At 43.5% G+C, this 22,206-nt stretch overlaps 2 protein-coding genes across 2 annotated transcripts; one reads left to right on the top strand and one right to left on the bottom strand.

Annotated features, from left to right (window-relative positions):
* Positions 1-7,448: 7,448 nt before the first annotated feature.
* adra1d (adrenoceptor alpha 1D) lies at positions 7,449-18,064 on the top strand. Its single transcript, XM_027012608.2, has 2 exons — positions 7,449-8,738; positions 16,667-18,064. Exons 1-2 carry the CDS (start codon positions 7,799-7,801, stop codon positions 17,218-17,220), a joined length of 1,494 nt encoding a protein of 497 aa, XP_026868409.2. The 5' UTR covers positions 7,449-7,798; the 3' UTR covers positions 17,221-18,064.
* A 2,562-nt stretch (positions 18,065-20,626) lies between these two features.
* On the bottom strand, positions 20,627-21,631 carry LOC113578990 (5-hydroxytryptamine receptor 4). The gene is given in 4 exon segments (XM_035529565.1): positions 20,627-20,877; positions 20,880-21,107; positions 21,110-21,457; positions 21,460-21,631. Coding segments are annotated over 4 exon segments (999 nt in total).
* Positions 21,632-22,206: the final 575 nt, after the last annotated feature.

The raw sequence follows: 22,206 nt of genomic DNA, 5'->3' as shown, positions 1-22,206 counted from the left end.
CTTTTCATCTGAATAGATCCACACAAACCATTCTGGCGAGGGTGAAAGGTTATTTCCCCGCGCCGTTGCCAACCACCTTATCTGGCTTGTGTGAGAGTTCATCAAATGTTTTAAAATTCTGAGGAAAATTTTGACTTTGGGATGAAATGTTTTGGAGGTAGCTGTCACCCCTTGACTCAGGATGTTGGGAGACACAAGAGACACTTGGAACAGCAAACAGACGTTATGCTTCACGGCATCTGGCTCTTACGTTGTCTCTGCTGAACAAGGACCAGGGAAGCCCCAGAGAGAGAGAGAGAGAGGGAGAGGGAGAGAGAGAGAGAGAGAGAGAGAGAGAGAGGGAGGCCCTGTCAGTTTCACAGTCACAAAATCAATCTTCATCACGATTGTTCACAAAAATTCGTTCATCATTTTCCTCTCTTCCTCTTTTCTTTCGTCACGCCTGCTTACGTTCTTATGAGCATGGCGATGAGGTCACTGGATGAATACCCAAATGAATACCCAAATGAATACCCGAATGCTGTGTTTCCTGGTCCGTTTCCCTTTGTGTTTGCGCAGTGTTACACTGGTAGTGTTCAGAATAATGCACTCAGCCATGCTCACAGTTTTCCACAATATCTCATATGCCACTTTCCACCTCTATAATTATCTCACAAAGCGTCAAACCCAAACGCTCATTTTTAAATTTTCCAGTTTTTCAGTATAGGTCATCACATCCTTTGACTCTACAATACTTTGAGCATGCACACAAAACACACCTGGCAGCCTGAGACAGATACTTTTGCACATACTACACGTATGCAGGGCGAGAATAAAATACCAAGACTAGGCTGATAACAAGAAGCTTTCTTATAGCACAGTCTCATGACGGACATACTTCCAGCATGGCATTAAATAAGAGAGTGAACTCGTAATAAAGTCAAACGCTTTAGCATTGAGTAAGTTTAAAGGTTAAAAAGGCAACGAGGAAGCTTTAGAAATGGCTTCAAGGCAAACGTTTGTTTCTAGTTAACTTTCCCAAGTGAAAGATCAGGACAGGGGTATACAGAATCCAGCGGCTATAAAGGAATTAATGTGGTCATTATGGAGACAATGATATAAAAAAATAAATAAATAAAAAAAAACAAACCACAGTCATTATCTCTCTGGGACATTTCTTACCCCCAAGACATGGATACGATCCCTCTTCATTCAAGTCTGCTAGACTCACACTGCATAAATGCTCTCAAACTGTCTAATATTGCCACATAATCTCATATTTCACTTGTCTGTAAACACAATCCCACTACTGACGTGAACTTAGTTTATGGGAAACTTTCGGAAGTGGATTGTATTCAAGATGACAGCCAAGGGAACTGCATAAGTAATGGGTTCCAAAATTTAAGAAATTGTTTTTCTAGAAATGTCAAGTCACCGATACTGTAACATGTGACTTTCGAGTATTTATATGCTTGTCCTCTTAATAATTATTTGGAAGTGGCGCTTAAAATAAGTTTTGAATGCAGTTTTTTTTTTCTTTGACACACGTGCTAAAATGAGCCTTTTAGTCCACAAGGACCAGATTTTCCAACACAGTCTTGATCCTTTAGTCACGAGACAGCAAAACAAGACGAGAGGACAAAACGTAGTTCAGCTTAAGAATCAATACATCACTGAAGCAACACAGAAAATGTGGCAGCAAGCCAGAATGGCACTTCTCTTTTACAGCATCCATCAGAAATCTTTGCATTGGCAGGGTAGCTTCAGTACAGCAAGAAGACAGCAAACGCCAGAATGTACAAATGCAGATTCGTCAGCAGCAAAGTGCCTGCGAAAGCCAAGGAGTCCACGTCATTGGTGAGGAGCGAAGTGGAAGAAATTCCTCACCGGAGCTTTAAATGAGAAGGTGTCAGCATAATTCAATGTGAATGCACTGGACGTTATCCGAAGCAGGAATTCCTAACTCATAAGTTTTAGAAATTCAGCTGGTCTAGACGTGCACTCAAGGCACTGAGCTCGGTTGTGTCAGTGTCACACACACACACACACACACACACACACACACACACACACACACACACTCACACACACATGCATTGAAAAACACACAAATGCCATCAACTGTATGCTAATCATACAGAATGAATCTTATGCAACAGTGCAATTAAGTGCCCACACAAAGGTTGTTTTCCCAGTAGCATTAGCATTAAAGTATGAGCACTGTGATATTTTCAGTTATTTGCACATCCATAGCGGCAAAAAAGACCTTGAACCGGTAATGGTTTTTATCTGCCCCATGTTTATGGAGAGAGGCTTCTCTTTTTTTTTAAAGATCTTTTTAGGAGAACCCAGACTGATAGATCATTTAAAAAGGAGAAAGAGCTTTTAAATGCTGATAGCCAAAGGCAGAGAAATCTGTCTGCATTTTGGTCCACAAGGGCAGAGATAAGAGAGAAGAAGAGCTTGTTCTGGGTTGTTAGAATTGTCTTGAGGTTATGGGTGCTGCATAAGATCTGAGTGGGATAAAGTCTCTTATAAATCGAAACAGAAAATGTGATTTTGCTGTTGCCCTCTGCAGTTTTGTTGATCATCTTAAGAGGTGCCAGTTCACCTGACTGAACAGCCACTCTTGTTTATCTCTGTGTGGGTATAACAAAGCATTAAACAACAAAGGACATGTTTCCACACACACACACACTCACACACTCACACACACACACACACACTCACACACACACACACACACACACACACACTCACACACACACACACACACACACACACACTCACACACACACACACTCACACTCACACACACACACACTCACACACACACACACACTCACACTTACATGCACACACACACACTCACACACACACTCACACACGCACACTCACACACACACACACACTCACACACGCACACACAAACACACACACTCACACACACACTCACACCACGCACACACACACTCACACACGCACACACACTCACACGCACACACAAACACGCACACACACACACACACGTACACACACACACACACACACACACACACTCACATGCACACACGCACACGTACACACGCACACGCACGCACACGTACACACACACTGCATTTTGGCGCACGTGCACTTGTGATGTTGGGCTTGCATGCAGTATTGTGTTCGCTGAGGTGTGACACTTTGTTGAGGCCTGTGTGTGTCGGGGCCTCGTCTGGGGACTGGAACTGGAGGCCCGGGTTCATATGTGCATGCAAGTGTGTGAGTGTGTTTGTGTGTTTGTGTGGGGCTTTCACTCCGTGCGATGCGGATGTGCCCCTGCTGGGGGAGATCTGTGAAAAGCGCGACCCTGTGCACTGCACCGTCCCCAGTATTTCTCCCCTCCGCCCCCGTGAGACCCAGCTGCAGACTCTGAGGACATGACCCCGCTGGGCCGAGGGAGCCCAGCCATGGGACCACTTCAGCTGCCTAATCAGGCCGATCGAAGACTAGCGTTAATTTCACTTAAGACATTTTGCTTTATTTAAAATGCTAATCAGGCTGATCAGAGACCAGTGTTTGTTTCAGTAAAGCACATGATGCTTTTTTTCACAACATGGTCTCTATAATGAAAAACTGTAAGATGGAAAGCAAAGTGAGACATCACAGCCTGACAATTCACCAAAACGTCACACCATGAAATCATAATGCTATTAAATGATTAGTTCGGATAGCCAAAACCTCTTTTTGCAACCCAAGGATTCGAAGGCACCGGAGTGTCCATCCATTCTCTGAGAGAGCTATCCTATTGCAGAGCCCAGCCTCATTTTGACACAGGAACGTGAAGGCCCTGAGCGGTTGCCTCGGATGGTTCCGATTAAAACTGGGAGTAACCGCTGTGGGAGGCCCGGTCTCCAGGAGCATAAGAAGCGCGGCGTGAGATATCGGTGTCCATGAGATGCGGGGCCATAGGTTCAAAATAACATCCTGTGAAGTATCCAATTCTCTATCAGCTAGATGATAGGCAGCAGATATTTTCCGCCTCAACCTCCAAGGTAATGGATTCAGACTGGGAAAGGCAGGATGGGAGAAGAGGAAAAAATACACAGAGCAAGGATCATGAGTGTGTGTGTGTGTGTGTGTGTGTGTGTCTACACCATCATACTATGAAATCGGTAGAACACACTAATTCAAGTGCACCTGGTATGCTGATATTCATCCTTGGCATGGAGATTCAGTAGCTAAATTATAAATGCAAATATACCAGTAAAAGAGAGAGAGGGAGAGAGAGAAAGAGAGAGAGGTGGTAAGACTGACTGAGGTGTTGACAACTCATTAGTGAAGCATTAAATATAAATATAGCACTGGGGAGAAGGGGCCCTTTTTGTGTTGACCTGAGACCAGTCTGACATTCATGGACCTTGACCACAGCTGCTGCAGCTGAAAATCCCCAGACTGTTCTTGGATCAGGAACAAGGTGGCACGCACAAGCCGCCAGCCTCAGCTGTGAGAAGGTAATAGACACTGGTGCGTGAGATGACGATGGCCCTCACTGGTGCCGGGGGGCGTATCTCGTAGCCCGGCGGTAATGTCAAACCCGTGCATAACCCCGTCGTCCTGTCACAGGTGCGGTGGCAGACATCACATCATTCAAAGGTGGCCGGGGCAGAATCTTTGGCTCGGGAAGGGCGAAACTATAAGCCTTTGATTGGTGTTATATTTGGTGAGACACCGGAGGGGCTGTTTTCGCCTGCCTGCCTCATGAATGGAAGCCACTCCGATGGCCGCAGCTTAGGAAGGGTCAAGGCTGTTGGAGTGCACCAGTAATGTGTGTAGACACTCACTGCTCCCCTAATGGGGGGGAAATCTAAACAAATAGATACCACATGGAGGTCACAAGGTGGCAGCCCACAGGCAGGGGGCAAGTGATTTGTGGCAGACATATCCCACACACCCATTGACTGCAGAGAGCGTAGCGACAGCCACAGGAGCAGAGCAGCGGCATGGTGATGCCACACGGTGCGGTATATAAAACGTTCCATTCCGAGAGCCTCCTCTTCACCGGCGCAACGGACGACGCACTGGCAGCATGGTTGAGAGTAAGAGAGCATAACACAGGAAAGGGCAGAGGTGCTTTGTTCCAACGTACGCCGCAGAGATTTTGGATGCAGACAGAAATTTAGGAAATTTACATTCCCGATGGGTCGCATTAAAAATCTTCTTCTGGGTAAACGTTTAAAAAGGTCACCACTTTGAAACAAGCTGGTAAAAGAATAATCCAATATAGTCATGTCATGCAATCAAATGTCAGAGCTTGAAAATTTGATAACAGCACAAATCAGGTAAAAAATTAATGATCTAAGATATGCTAAATGCAGCTGCCATTTGATGTAATAGATTTTGAGGATATCTTGTTTTTTAATAACAAAAAAAAATCAACAAACAATTTTTACACTTCTTTATTTACGGATGATCTGAGACCTAATTGTGGTCCTTTCTCTCGGAGTAAGACCATCAGTTGGCGACCAATCATCACTCAGAAGCTGAGAGGTGGACCAGGTCCTCATGGTTATGAGAGAACCGTGCTGCTGTCTAATTTCTGACAAGCGAAATTAATGAAAGCAGTCGTGACACCTGCACAAGCATCTGTCCTGTGAAAACGCCGGTTAATGACTCTCCAGTGCATCTGCAGTCACTGAATTGGATAATCTCATAATGCACGTTAGAGCCATTTTAAATGGACATTAAGCAGCTTGTTCGGGAAATAAAAGGGTCTCTGTGTCCCTTTTCAGTCCTGTCATAAGCTTTGGAAAATAATCTCTGAAAAACCTGAAATGTGACTGCCAGCATTAATTAAGCACTAAGGAAATACAACACAAAATGGTTCAGGATAAGGAACCATTTTGCTGAGCTTTGGCGATACTGAGTAACGTGAACTCGTTGCGCATACTGGCAACCAGTATTTAATTTTCTTGTCATGGATACTGAGTGTTGGCTCTGTCTAAAAACAATCATGAATCAGCCTTATGCTGTGGTCCATTGCGGTATTCAGACTAATGACGTTAAGTGGTTCTTTCAAAGTTGACTTCACAATTGCACGATTTGGGCACTTTATGTACATATTGCAGAGACATGAACATCTGCATAGAATCAACCGATCTCTCTTAATCTATCGACTCTCGAAACTGCAACATGGACACATGTAAAAATCCAGGAACGGGACTTGTCCTGACTACAGGCAGGCTTTTCAGAGATATTTGGCACTCGATCCTGTCGATTTTTGTCTCCTTCCAAAGGTCGTCCTGTGGGTGCGAGTTACGTGAGTGGCGTGAAAGTGCCTTGATCAAGGGGGCGGAAAGCAAACACCGGGCCATTGAAGAGGAAGTTCCTCCTCTGTTCATACATCCTCTTGTCCCAAGAGGTCTAATCTGAACTTTGCAGTGGGCCGAGAACAGAAATTCCAAAATTCCACCGGCTGCGATTAAGACGTAAGTTCAAATGTAGTGGCAAATTGCATGTGATGTTATTTTGTGCAGTACTGGCATTTCATCGGATCATTTGAACACATTTAGCTTGGAAAATTAGAGCACTTTGGCACAAAACAGAGAAATCTGACCTTGAATGTCCAGAGTGTTGACAGCACATCGACACCTCGTATTAAGCAGCTGCTTTGCTTGCGCTTTAAGAGCTAGGAGAAAATATTCCTAATTCCTATTTATACTAGAGTAACAGAAACCTAAATTAATTGCAAAACACTTCTCATGGATTATTAGCAATAAACAAATACTCCAATTTAATTATCATTGTTTTAGTAAGGGCTATTTTGCATTCAGTAACAATTTAAAATCCCCACGCCCCAACCAGCGTTGTGTCTTCCTTCTGACACTGGTCACATTTCACAGAGTTGTTCACACCGGTTGTTAGCTCATCATCACAGGGTCTCTTGTGGCTCCTAAAGACGCACCCCTTTAGCTGCTAACTATACGTTTTAGACCCTTGTGCGATAGCTGTACTACGTCAGTGAAAACAGCTTCAAATCAGCCTCTGTTATTCAGGTTGTAGTTTTGTTTTGGTCTGGTTCTTTTACACACTGTACAAAATAAAACTTTCTTCAAGCACTATAAAACCCTGTAATTTGTGCAACCTTTGAAACTGACTAACCAGGCATATGTCAGCATTATTTATTTCTATCATTAAACAGACAACGCCACAGCAGTCGAGCAATGGAAACAAAATTAATGATATGTGTTCTTCGTTGGCTGTGCATCCACATATGTGCTACCTATTAAATGGCCCTGACAGCAAACAACCTAAACGCAGAACTGCTGCCCGCCTGTTTGTCTCGCAGCATGCAAGACATTCCCGGTCCCTCTCGTGGTCTCGTCGGGAAGTTCACCAGCTGCGCGCGCGTCACTGAATTGGCTTGCCAGGGAGGAGACCTCGCGCGCAGAGGTCTGCACTACTCCAGTTTGGAGTGCGCGCTGGAGATGCCACTTGTAGACTAAGGACAAACCTAACAACGCATTGGCACTGAAGTGCTGCAGCTTCAGCAACATACCTCACTGGGCAAATCCATAGTCGCTCCATGACAATTTGTAGCTGAAAAGAAAAAGTTTTAACGCCGTACAAAATGTAATTGTTAAAACTAAAATGCTTGATTTTCTTTTTATCTGAGTGGAAATTAATAACGGATCACTGAAACCAAGAGGACATTTCTGAGGATGGGCGCGCGTTTCTGTCTCAAGTTAGCAAACGGAGTGAGGCGGGCTTAAAAATAAGGGTTTTTCGTCAACTGCACCGAACCAGACCAGTAAAGTTTTCTTTATGGAGTTTCAAAATGACATTTTCAAATTTGTTTAACGAGAGTAATGATGCATTTTACTCAACTGAAGCCAGTAACGCGTCTTTTTCCAAAAAAAGCAGCAACACGACTTGCGTTGGTATCACACTCGACAGCCAAGTCGTCGGAGTCGGGATTTTTCTGGCGATGTTCATCCTGGTGGCAATTGTTGGGAACATTTTAGTTATTCTCTCTGTCTTATGCAACAAACACTTGCAGACTGTCACAAACTTCTTTATAGTAAACCTCGCCATAGCTGATTTGCTCCTGAGTGTTATTGTTCTCCCTTTCTCGGCGTCTCTGGAGGTGCTGGGATGCTGGGTGTTCGGCCGGCTGTTTTGCAACGTTTGGGCGGCGGTGGACGTATTGTGTTGTACCGCGTCCATCCTAAGTCTTTGCATAATCTCCATAGACAGGTACATAGGGGTGAAATATTGCTTAAAGTACCCCACTATAATGACGGAAAGGAGAGCCGGTGTCATCCTCGTGGTCGTCTGGGTGTCCTCTATGATTATATCAATCGGACCACTTCTGGGATGGAAAGAGCCACCGCCTTCGGATGAGAGCATCTGCAAAATCACCGAGGAGCCGGGCTATGCTCTGTTCTCCTCGCTGTTCTCCTTCTACCTCCCACTAACGATAATTCTCGTCATGTATTTTAGAGTGTACGTGGTGGCTCGACGCACGACCAAAAGTTTGGAAGCGGGCGTGAAGCGTGAGACGAACAAATCGATGGAGGTGGTGTTGCGGATACACTGCCGGAGCTTGCCGGAGGACGCGGTTACGAGCTCCAAAAGCAAGCACCATCCTTTCCGAAGCTCGCTGTCCGTGCGCCTGATGAAGTTCTCTCGAGAGAAGAAGGCTGCTAAAACCCTAGCCATCGTTGTGGGGATGTTCATTTTATGTTGGCTACCGTTTTTCTTCGTCTTGCCTTTAGGTATGTATTATTGTATGGGCTGTTTTTTGCTAGTGGCTTTTTTTAAAAGTTCGTACTCGTCTTGCGCACAAGTGTCTTTTTACTTGAGTTTCGCAAATGCCATAAAAAATAATGTCATTAAAACAATGAAATGACTCGCCATGCTTCTCAGGAGTCCAGATAATTTTCCTTTTCTTTTTGTTCTTCTTTTCATTTATAGGTAATCTGCAACAACAATGTCGTGTACGATAATTCGCGCCCTGTGGGAATGAAACTTGCGCATTCAGAGTGATTTGGTATTTAATAGTGAGGCGAAAAGGGCGCTTATAGCGGTTATCACTCAGCGTGTATTAGAAGCCGCTGATGGAGACCGAGTTGCGTGTCCGTGTGCGCGTGTTGAGGTGTGACAGTCGAGACGACGGCGTTACCTTTCGGAGGTGATACGCGCGCTCAGGCGCATTCTTGTTAGCTCTAAACTCTCAGTGTTTTACTTTCCCTTATAAGACACAAAACCTAGTATTTCAATTAGCAGCATATGTCCATGTGACTGTTATTACGTGTTGCCTACATGACAGTTTTACATTTGGTAGTTATCTGTTCTACCACCTTTTCCCACAGTGCAAACACCAGATTCTGTACTGCTTTGCACTGAGATCCTGTATAGAGTTAAAGCAGCCAACATTAAAAACCCAGAACCGTTTATTTGTAATACCCCTGAACCTTGACAGCCACACTAAGCATGTAACTGCATGAGCAAGCACTTTATGGGCCAAAGCTTTTCCACTATTGCATGACAAAACCACCTCTTCATCAAGACTAAACTAATTACTGTAAGACTGATCTATGCTTCAGCCAACACCACCCTCCCCAAAGTCACATGCCTGAGTGATTTCTGAATAAAGATTTTATTATTTAAGGAGGGTTAATGGACTGTATGTGGCCCATGTGGCAAATTACCAGACAGGCATGTTAGAATCATCTGAAAGAAAGCCAGCGTTTCTATAAATGAGGTCCATCCAGGGTAGATGTCACTAAAAAAGGTCAGCAACAAGCATTATCCTTGACCAGAAGGGCCCCAGGGATATCCAAGATACTGACCTAATACATAAAATTGAGAGCATGTTATGGTAACTTGCTACATGAAACCATTTTAATCTTGTTCAATATGGTTTAATTTTTAGTTGGATTCTTTTGAGAGGTGTTAGGAGTAATCAGTTAATATTGCACATATCTTAGAATTGTATTCCTTCTGGAATTTTTTTGTCTCTAGTATATTTTCAGAAAAAAATTATTGCTTTATAAAAGATGGAATATATTGCCTTATTACTGATAGTTTGCTATCGAAAGAGGAATGCAGAATGTTGGCTTTGGGAATGTATTTGTTTAATCTAGCTGTATTAAATTTTATACTTATATTGGGGCTTTATTCTACATTTGCACAAAGATATGCCAGTGATGCATTTACTACAACCACAGAGCATCCACACGTCTCATAACTCACTCCTTTCCTCTTGGTTTTCTTCTCGCACTCTCAGAGAGAGTGAGGCATTAAGCTGACAGAATCTTTTGGCAAGGCCTAATTAAGTAGTGCCAGTAGGAAGCCTGCTATAACACTTTAACACTGATCTGAGATCAGAGTCTATCCCCGTGCAATGGTAAGACTTGGCATCTTGTTGGTGGGAGCTGGCCAGAACGCCTGTGAGGCTGACGATCTTCCCTCTTATCCTGAGAAATTCCCCCTAACACCCCCCCCCCCCCCCCCCCCCCCACACACACACATAATGGTCCACTCCTCTAATTGCGTCCTTAATCGTGTAGATTTAAAGAGGGTGGCTTCCTTTTCTGAGGCTCGGCAACGTGTGCATGGCTGCCAGGATGCAGAAAGGACAGGAGATGGCTCTTATCCAGACATATCTCTCTCTCTCTCACTCACACACACACACACACACACACACAGGCACAGTTCTGTGAAGGGCTTCATGGAAAGAAGCAGTTCAAGTGCACATGGTAGTTTGGTCTGAGTGCACTGAAAACTTCACAATGCATTTACAATTTTATTGCAACTACTAATAAATATTAGCCAGTGCAGGTATTGTCAAACTCTTCCCATATTGATCAGCCCTACTGTACCATCAGGGGATATATGGGGTTTTCTGAGTGGTAGGTCCTATTGATGTGCCATATTTTTACATATCCTCCCTCTCGAAAAATGCTTTAATGACACAGCAAAGATTAGTTTTCCCAGACGGCGGCCCAAGGGTATATAGCAAATGGTGCATGTAATTAGTCAGGCATTCTTTATGGGGTCAGAGCAAAGCTCAGTAGTGCAATAAGCAAAATGAGATACTGGTGCTACTGGGTTGAAGAAAGGGTTTGGATGTGTGATATTGCGTTTTTATTCAGCGTCATGCAACAGAGTAGACGTATATGGCTTAGTAACGTATAACCACAGTTACATGGTTGCTGCCAAGTAGCTAATAATTACATGCAGATTCTCTATGATTCTCATGACTCTGATGTATGACTGAGGCCAGGGCTAGAAGGTGATTCAGCACCCATGTCTTAAACTTAAAACTGTAACAGAACAATTACCACATTATTTCAGTTGTAACTGGCTCTGTAGGTTAGGCTAAATCGGCCACCAGTTAAAAAAAAAAAAAAAACAGATTAAAATGTGTTACGTTTTTAAAAGATAAAAACAAGTTATTAAGCAGTCGAATGAATAATCACCAGCAATCACCAAAAATCACAGCAGGAGTGCAACCACCAATCTTTTAATTCCTTTACTTGGCCCTGGTTCCTGGTTACTGCCAAGGCAGCAAACCCCTTGACAAAAACAAACCAGCAGCTAGAGGTGAACACAAGCCAAGTGGCTTCACTGACTGCACCATATGGCCAGTCTAACGAGGCTGAGTACATAAACCCCTGGACCAGAGGGATGTTTTATTGGAGGCTCTTTGTTTAAGCCTGAATCAAACTGTACTCTGTGGTTAGCATATGCTGATGCCTTTGGCCATGCCGCCATGAAGCCTCAATCAGCATGTAGGAGTTATGCCAAAAAGGGAAATAATTAAAGTAAACTAAAATATTGTTATTATTATTATTATTATTATTATTATTATTATTACTATTATTATTATGAATAATAATCGCTGTCACGGTACGGCCCCTCCTCCCAAGTGTCTCGCCGTGTGTGTGTGTGTGTTCTTCCGTCTGGCCACGCCTTCCATTGTCATTTACATGTGTTTATAAACGTGGTTGTGATGTCTGTTGTCGCCAGCTTCGTTGCATTGAATAAACGTGTGTTTGATTAGCCTCCTTTCGTTACAGTAACAAGGCTAATGCGATCTAAGGGCTATTTTTCCACATTTAATGAAGATTCTGAAGATAAAGGCAACTAAAAATTGCAATTCTTGATTTTGTCATGAAACAAATAGAATGTGAAATTCCCTTTATTTATGAGAGAACTTTTAGTAAACACTCCTCACACAGGAAAGATGAGGGATTAACTGGGCAGCGGTTTGTTTTCACCTAACCAAAAATCTCACTGTGGGTTATTACATTTCAAATTGCATAGGCACCCCAAGACAGTATAAAAGAGAAATAGGATATGCCTTCTTCATGCTGAAAACTATGTTAATATAAAAAACTGGGGACATCCAGGCAGGTCCTGGGGTGAATGGTACCTCATCAACATTGGTTAAAACATGCCTCCAAAAATGTCATCAATTTAGATAAGTATTGTAAAGCAATATTCATTGTTTAAATATATAAAAGTAGAAAATAGGTATAAATATTGTCACCATTGGTCGCCACCCATCAGGGCCAATTCCAACACATCCACCAATCACACACCCCGATCACATCCTAAATCCTAAATCACCCACTCCTCGGTTTCATCACCTGTCCACCTGTTTGTCCTGCCACATTTATTTCCAGCAGGTCTCCATCTCAGACTCTTGACATCAGCCTGCCTGCAGACTAATGCTGCACTACGTAGATGTTTACCTGCCTTCAGGATTAATTTCCTTTCTTTTTATTCTAAATCTTTTGCTTTTCTGGCTCAGTTAAAAGCTCAGGGGAAAAGGAGCCTGGAGAGAGAGAGAGAGAGAGAGAGAGAGAGAGAGAGAGAGAGAGAGAGACAGAGGAGAGAGGGAAGAGGGTATTGCTCCGAGACACTCTCACCTCACTCTCTGACTCACTCACTCAACAGTGATGTTAGATATATATAGTATTTTTCATATCATGCCAATGACATGCTTTAGTGGGAAGCTGCAGAACAAGTAATCACCCTGAACTCTGCTGTCCTGAAGCTCTGTGGCTAGTGGGGTCCAAGCTACTCCTGATTTTATTAAGTGTTGACTGCCAACACTCACACAGCGCTCAAAACCATCGCTCCTGTCTCCAACTGCAGGCCTGCTAGGTTGCAGAGAAACGTGGCTTGACCCCGGTGCCTCAATGAGAGCACGACAGATAAAGCAAAGAGCTCCGTCAACAAGCATGCGTGCCGGACCATCAGGCATGTTTTTACCCTGTTGTTGAACCACAGAGAATAGTCTTTCATTGGCTCACTTTTGGCTTACAAGCAGTACTACAAGGTTTTGGACAGCATGTTCACTCTAATTAATTAAATAAATAAATAAAACCCCAGAAAAGGTATCATAGCAACCAGTGGAAGGAACTGAGAATCAAAAGAGTCAATATTTAATGGTCAAGAACTGTACAGCCAAAGTCAAAACTATTTTATGCAGTACTCTGCACCAATGGTATATTAGCTGCTGTAAATAATAATAATAATAATAATAATACGTCTGAAAACATGCTTTATTTGATGTTCAGTACAAATACTGGTCTTATGTGAAAGATAGGATTTTCTAGCAAAATATGAACACTGGTTCATAACAAATAAACAACGTTAGATGGAAAGTTGGTGCTTAATATAACTAAGAGCTCTTCAACCCTGGTATTGTAACCAGAAATTCTGTGATGACTACTAAAACTGTTTAATCACTTTCGGTGTGTTTCTGTGTGTACAAGATATCTCATAACACTTTGTTCATTACAGTTCATATTCAGGCATCTGGTTCCATTTAACAAAACTCTATATAATTGAAACTGTGATTAGTTGGAAAAAAAAAAATTTTCTTTGTGTGTGTGTGCACACCTCTTTCCTAAACTTTGAAAGGCATACCATGAGTGGAAAGTGAACCTGGAGGAATGTTGTAGTTTGTAAGTGACCAGGATGGAGGTGTTTACATTCAACACACTTCTCACTGAGGTCACTCAAAACATAACTTTTCGCTGACTTATTGGCACGGGTGTACACATAACTCACAGGACATGGCTCATAGGGTCGCACTCTTAGCCCTGTGCACGTCCTGGCATTTAGCAGGAAGACAATAAGAGGAAAAAAACACTCCAAATCGTAACAGCTGCTTCGATTATATCACCAGGCTGCAGCTCCACTATGCACTTTAGAAAATCACACCACGGGTTCCTGTGAAACCCGTCCATAACACACCTCGTCTACTTCCTTTTCATATCATCACGCTCCCGTCTGTGATTCGACTACAAAGGGTGTTTTCTGCAAGCGGCCGCCAGACAGCCTGCCCGTTGTCTCTTGTAAACAGACTAATTATCAAACGCGAGCTTCGAAGCAAGAAGCTTTCATCTCGCGAGCCTCGATTACACTCATTGACTGCCCCCTTGGCCAAGAGGATGGGAGTGGTAGTAGAGTACTCTCTTTGGTTCCAACCCCAACCCTGAGCTCAGTGTAGCCTACACCCGCTGCTCTAAACGTGCATTGCTGTGCTATTAATAGCGCTCTGCTCTGATAGTGAGTGACTGTGACCTCTTGTAATTCTGAGAATGGCTGCACAGCGTATGAAAGCGGAGGCAGGTGGAGGGGGTAACAACTGTTTTGTGTGGGAGATGGTGTCGCAACAGCTCCCTTAGTCCCTGTGGAGAAGACGCAACGCTGGGAGAGATATGAGAGCAAGTGTGTGTGTGTGTGTGTGTGTGTGTGTGTGTGTGTGTGTGTGTGTGAGTGTGTGAGTGTGTGTGTGTGTGTGTGTGTGAGTGTGTGTGTGAGTGTGTGTGTGTGTGTGTGTGTGTGTGTGTGTGTGAGTGTGTGTGTGTGTGTGTGTGTGTGTGTGTGAGTGTGTGAGTGTGTGTGTGAGTGTGTGAGTGTGTGTGTGAGTGTGTGAGTGTGTGTGTGTGTGTGTGTGTGTGTGTGAGTGTGAGTGTGTGTGTGTGTGTGAGTGTGTGTGTGTGTGTGTGTGTGAGTGTGTGTGTGTGTGTGTGTGAGTGTGTGTGAGTGTGTGTGTGTGTGAGTGTGTGTGTGTGTGTGAGTGTGTGTGTGTGTGTGAGTGTGAGTGTGTGTGTGAGTGTGTGTGTGTGTGTGAGTGTGTGAGTGTGTGTGTGAGTGTGTGAGTGTGTGTGTGAGACAGGTCCTGGAATTCTACTTCTGTATAAGGCACATACTTTTGACCCTGATCATGCATTTATTTTTTCCCTTTTCTTTATCTTAATGTTACAAGGGCTCACGGAAACTTAAAAGGGAACATCTGAGGTTTATTGGCTTCAGCTGACTTTCACGGATAGTCCATCAAAAGATGCTGGGATTAAGAGGGATTTTTATGCAGTAAACGGTACATTGGCAGATTTACAGTCCTGCTGCCCCTTTTAGCTAAAATAATCAATCAATCTCAATGGGAATTCCCTTCAGTGTTATTTATTTATTATTTATTCAGCTGTTACATCTATATAGCAGCTTTCTGCCAAGGTCACTTCACAAAGAACTCAGGGTGGAGAGGAAAAAAAGTAATGGAGAGAAAGTATAGCGTTGAACGAAAAGGTCATCGTTAATTGAAACGGTCATCATTAATTGAAAAGGTCATCCTTAATTGGGATTTGAAAGCTGTAGCAGAAGAACAGTTCCAGAGATTGGCGGGACTGAGGGTAAAGCGCAGTTTTGGTGGCTCAGCGTGAAACGCCCTGGCACGCGTAGAGGAAAGCAGAGTACGACGTACAGTGAGCAGATTCCGGGCAGAAGATCTCTAAATGCCACAAGGACTACAACAACGGAGTTCAGAAAGATGATGCAGGAGCAAAAAGAGGATTTTATATTTAATACAGGATGACCCACGTAAACAATTCTGACTGAACATAACTAGAGCAATTAAGGGTTAAAGGTCTCACTCAGGGGCCCAGCAGTGACAACTTGCTGGTGGTGGATTGAAACAGCAACCTTCAGATTACTAGTCAACTACCTGAACCACTGCGCTACCACTGAAACCTTGTGTGTTTCTAACCACTAACTAGCCACTGCTGCTACCACGGATGAAGAACATGAGGACCGAGCAGATCTCTATGTTTGTGCCAGAATTCTAGCAGCAGAGTTCTGAACGTATTGGAGTCTTTTCAGATATTTAGCAGAAAGCACCATAAAAAATGGGCAATATTGCGGCAATGGAAGAAAGCAGATTTAGTGAGGGATGAGATATGGGACTCTAACAACTTGGGCGGGTTTAACAGTCACACCTTCCTCTTTAATAGCAAAACTGGACAATTTGGAGACTTGAGACTTGGGTCCTAAAAACGTAAATTCAGTTTTATGATTTAAAAATGTATTTATTTACAAACTTCCTAATTCACGCAGCGTTTGCGATGAAAGCTACATGCTGTCAACACATGTACCAGGGAGACTGTGGTAGAAGTATTACAGAGGAACTGAAAGTTGCGGCCGGCCTGAGACTATTTACCAAAGTGCAGCCATTTATGCTACAGCATCACAGCGTGAGACGTCATGCAAACAACAACATCATTTCATCCCCTAAAACTTGTCTGCCTGGTACATAATATTGTTGCCCAGGTAAGACAGAACTAAACTCTCTCTCTCTCTCTCTCTCTCTCTCTCTCTCTCTCTCTCTCTCTCTCTCTCCCTCCAGGCTCCTTTTTCCCTGCACTGAAGCCTTCAGAGGTCGTGTTCAAAGTGATCTTCTGGCTGGGATACTTCAACAGTTGCATCAACCCATTAATCTATCCGTGCTCAAGCAAGGAGTTCCAGCGTGCATTCACGCGTCTGCTCCGGTGCCAGTGCCGCCGTCGCCGGCGTGCCCTCCGACGCTTCTACGACCAGCGGTGGCACACTGCCATCCGTGACGCTGCCAGGGAGTCACAGGACGACTACCGGCCGGGCCTTTCTTTGCACGAGCCCTGCGCCGGTTCTGTGTTATCGTACCGGAGCAAAACCCACCCCCTGCGGCTCAGGGGGTGGAGCTTATTCCCACCCCTGCAGAAGTCCTCCTTCCACCTGAAGGAGAAGATGAACAACTTGTCCAATAAGATCAAGCGTGGCACTGGAAAAAGCCCTGCCCCCATCCCAGGCAGGACTGAGATCGATACGGTGACCATGGGGATCTATGGAGAATGCGGAGAACATGCCGGCTACCAGATCTACGACCTCACGGAATGTTACAGCCTGAAGGAGACGGACATCTGAATGAACGTGGCTGGCTGAGGTTGGGTTTCTCAAGCGCTGCCGTCTGGTGCGCGGAGAGTGGAGTCTGGTCACAGATCCAGACTTCAAAGAGCACACTGACAAAAGCACAATTAAGAAAATTCTGAAATGGAAAAGAACTAAGAATACTTCTTTTGGAAGAGAAATGCGAAAAGCTCATTTACCCATGATTTAAAAAAAACTGCTACACAGAAGGTGCAAATGTTATTTTGCCTGTAGAGTAAAACCACTACTTTACCCTGGACACAATGAGTGCTGTCACTAGACGCACAAACGAAGCCTCGAATCTGATTAACTCTTGCACTGTGTAGGTTCCCACAGACTCTTCAAACGATTCATTCAAAACTGTCAGACTCCTTGGCAAGCAGTAGAGCAACACTGAAGAGCTACTGTACAATCAATCAGTCTTACTACACAAACGGAGCTTAGTACTATGGGGTGAAAGACCTAAATACAGTGAGCAGCTGTGAGCTATCCAAGGGAACAGCGAAACAGTGGTACTACTTAGTATTTATATAGTGTTTTTAAAAGACATATTATGGCACTCACATGGGTAAATTGTGTAATGTTTATTGGATTATTATTTAAAACACTTTTGAGATACTTTTCATGAGACACAGAACACTACTTACCTAAAAGAATTTTGATAAATTGTTGTCATTATTTCAAACGGGTAGTTCAGATTCTAAGACCTGTCTCGGAAAGAGTATCATATGAACGGCACTGGCTTCTGCGCCAGGACAGCAAGTCATACTTCATTCATTTCCTTCTGAACCACTTGCATTGTTGAGAGACGCTTCGACTTCGACATTTGTATTTGCACATGTGATGATGTCCATCATTGTCTGATATAAATCAAAAATAAATCAGATAAAAGCAAAAACAAACAAAAAAAAAACTTGCAGAAAATTGTTTCGAAAAGGGTGTTTGTTCTAGTCCTGTTTTTTCTTTGCAGTTTGGCGATTCCCCCTGCCCTGACATATCTCCTTCATCATGTGATTACCATAACCCTTGACCCTTTCAAGCTGAATCAGGTGTGTTGGGGCTACGAATGCAATACACTGCTGTTGGTTTGGGAGCAACAGCTGGTCTATACCATTGTTTTATAAAAAAGCTGTACGTCCACCAACTGTCACCCTTATTTTTACTGCAGCCATAATGATGTGTGTTATATCATAGACTAAAGTGCCTGTTATATGGTTGGGGTTCTTAACATGAAAAACAGCACCCCTGTCCTCCCGTAATCACAGCAGCTGAAGAAGACAGAGCTTTACGTATTTTTCACAGATATGTTAATATTCACAGATATTATCAGACACCTAAACCAAACAAGATATCAGTCTTTAGGTTAATTTCTATCGTAATCAAACCTGTTTTCCATGAACGTGGCCTAAATACGTGAAATAGCAATTTAACATGGGGAAACTGTCATGAGCAGGTTCATTCTCGGTTCAGTCACAAATTATGTTCTGCTTTTGTTGTTGTTCATTTGACCTATGTTAAATCGTTTAAAAATCGTTTAAATCTACAAACGTATTTAAGCGCTACTACTTCAGACATATTCACCTTAATATTAATATCTGTTAAAGTGTTTGTTTGGGCCCACTGATGTCTTGGTCTAATGGTGTTTTAAGTGCACACACTTTTTACGATAAGCTCCAGGAAAATAAACATACTCACTACACCTAAAATGCACTCAGGAGAGAACTAACTGAGCTTTCCCTGCCACAGCGTTCTGCAAAAGACCTTTTTGGATAAGCTCTAAAGCAAACAAATAAACAGACCTATGCACTATTCCCAGAAGCTACTAAGGAGCAAGATGTCCTTACACTCCCTTTCTGTGAATCACCAACACTCAAGCTGTGAGAAACAGCGTGGTAGTCATAAACGAGGGCAAGTGCATTTGTGTTTTGATTCATCACAAAGACTTCCTGTTATGTAAGTTATACGGGTACGAACATAGCAGGATATAATGAAATAACAAGCGTTTTTCCTTCTGATGTGCAATCGACTAGCAGCAGAGAATGCTGCAGTTCAGAAAGCTACAGAAACTCCTTTGGACTTTTTACAAGAAAAAAAAAATATTTCTCTTTCTACGAAGGTAGACCAGCTGCTTCCGGTCTAATCTCAGACTAAAATCAAGTAATATATCATGCAAAATGCAAACACAACCACATGCCAGATTTCTATATTCACATCACTCTTCCTCTTATAAATATTTGTAGATGGTCTGTGTGACATCAGCATTCAGCAACACTAATAGTGAAGTATAACATTTACGGCATGTCTTACACCCTACAATAAGCAAATCACATAGAGAATCAATCCACACCTCCTCCACATGTACTTTTGGCATCGTTGATTTACCTTAGAAGTTTTTTGGGTTTTTTTACATTTATTTGGTTTTTTTTATGTGTGCATTGTTATTTTGTGCAAGATATAATCAACATATGAAAAGGTAGAGAGCTGCAGTCTGATGTTTGTGTTTTAACAAACCTTTATGATAATTAGCCAATGATTTGAGTATTTTAGTGAGAGAACACAAGGCCCTCTACATTTTAAATTATCCCCATATTAAATTATTACAGCCATTCTCTCACCAGGCAAACATGACACTTCACACGTTCACTGTTCATAACCTAAATAAATGAGTTGGAAGCCATAATGAAATTCAGATGTCACTATCTATGTTCACTTTAGTATGTTGCTGGAGACACAAGGGGATTTGTTTATAATATGTTTGTATCTCCTGTTTGGTTCTAGGGCTCAAAACATTATGTGTCATATATGTATGTGACAAATAAACCAAACTTAAAACTTGAACTTCCTATAGAATTCCTATAACCCATAGAGATCTTTCAGAACATCATAAAATGCATGAACTGATAAAGAAGCACCTTCCAGCACTGCTGAGGAAGATGTAATTGTTCACTAGTGGTGCAGTATATTTATTCTGGAGAACCATATAGTAGCTGTGAGAAAATAAAGACGGTAGAATTAACTTTCTTTAATTACACAGCAAACAAGCATGTGCTGGGAAAAGCTCTCACATTTACACAAGAAATCTGCTACCAAACTGCCAGTTTTGCTTGCACTTTGTCACCCACTGGGCTTTTGTTCCTGACGTTGGTGATGAGAGTTTTCCACTACAATTTCCTATGGCTTACTGATAAACATGGGAATCAAATCCGTGATGCAGATCTAGTCGATGCAAAATAGAAGTAAAGTAGAAGTAAAAGCACATTTTAATTGGGTCTCTTATCTTGTGCCTTTATTTGGGTTGCCGTGGAACTTTTACCACCACGCACTTCATCTGATGGTGTACCAATAAGCAACAGGAATCTTTTTCAAATCTGATATGCAGGACAGCAGGGGGGAGCCATATGGGCTACTGGTTCTCCAAGTGTTCATTGGTGTTCTTCCTGGACTGAGAGAGGTCCATGCCAGGTGCTGACCCAGGCACACATATCCTGCAGCCCACGATCATGAGGAATGCCCTCTGGAAGGACCTGTAGCCTAGCCAGAGGAACACATCCCACATGGCACTGGCTGTGCTGTCCTCGATGAAGGGGTCCGTGATGTTTGTGGTGAAGAAGGGCAGCCAGAGGAGCACGAAAACACCCATGATGATGCCCAGGCTGCCTTCCTCTGCCTCCTCATGGAGTTGCGGTGGTTCCGCTTCTTTCCGGAGTCCTCGCCCAGCCTGGTGAACACCTGTGCCTCCACGGCGCTTATCAGCACCGCCTGCCGCCTGGCTGCTCTGTAGATCTTACAGTGGGCCACCAGCACGGTGACCACAGGCAGGTAGAACACCACCAGAGAGGCCGTGACGGCGTAGACGCAGTTCACCAGGAGGATGCACGAGTTCTCGGCAGGGCGACGTCCACCCCGAGCTTGTGCAGGCTCAGGAGAATAGGCCCAAAGGAGACGATGAGGGGCACTGCCCGGCACAGCGTGATCAGCAGGCCCGCACGCCCGTGGGACATCTTGAAGGAGTAAAGCGGTGGGTTGCAGACGGCACAGTAGCGGTCGAAGGCCACGCCGCTCAGGTGGAGGATGGAGGCGGCGCACAGCATGATGTCCAGGCTGCATTGCAGCTGGAAGAAGGTGGCACCGAAGTGCCAGCAACCTTCAACCGTGAGCACCATGTAAGGCATAACCACCAGGCCCACCAGGAAGTCGGCCACTGCTAGCGACATGACGAAGGAGTTGGTTTGGAGTAGGCGATGGCCAGAACCAACAGCAAGTTGCCAGCCATCGTGCAGAAGATGCCAAGGATTACGAACGCATAAAGGGTGGCACGGGTGCTTGGGGTCCTCAAGGTGGCGCAGTGTTCCAGATCGCCCACAAATGAGAGGTTCTTGTCCTCCGTCCACTCAGAGATGTTGGACATAGCTTAAGGTGGACCCTAGTGAGAAAAATGAAAATGTTAAAAAACAGAAAAATACACACATTTTAGCTCCACTGTGGATCTCTATATTCTTGCTATTTGCCTTTGCCTAGTAGGTCAACAGTACTTGTAGAAAATATCCGTAGAGATCAGTCCTCAGTCTGAGCCCTGACCTGTATAATATAAGCTTTTTTTTTTTTTTGCACTCAAGGTTGTTTTACAATTCAAACTCTCTTCTGGTCCACAGAGTTCTGTGCATAGGTGCATCACTTACATATGTATACATCTATCTCCCTCGCTCTATCTATCTTGGATGTCTTGACCACCAGAAATAAAGTTGACATACAGTCCCTTATTTCATGCTTAGCTGTGCAATGATGCTTCACCAAAATCTGGGTGAAGTTCACAAGCAGCATTTGGTGAGGTCAAGCTACTGAGAACAGACAATTCAAGGTCTGTTACAGTTATCTTAAATCTTAACAATCATCTGTTAAATTGAGTGATACAGCCCTTCCAAAAATGTTTTGTAAAGTAATTTAAGGGATTTTGGCAAAATATAATAATGAGGGCAAACTGAT

This window comes from Electrophorus electricus, chromosome 9, assembly GCF_013358815.1.
Source record: "Electrophorus electricus isolate fEleEle1 chromosome 9, fEleEle1.pri, whole genome shotgun sequence".
Lineage (NCBI taxonomy): Eukaryota > Metazoa > Chordata > Actinopteri > Gymnotiformes > Gymnotidae > Electrophorus > Electrophorus electricus.
Note: the sequence above shows the minus strand (reverse complement) of the source record. Positions and strands in the feature narration are given on the sequence as shown.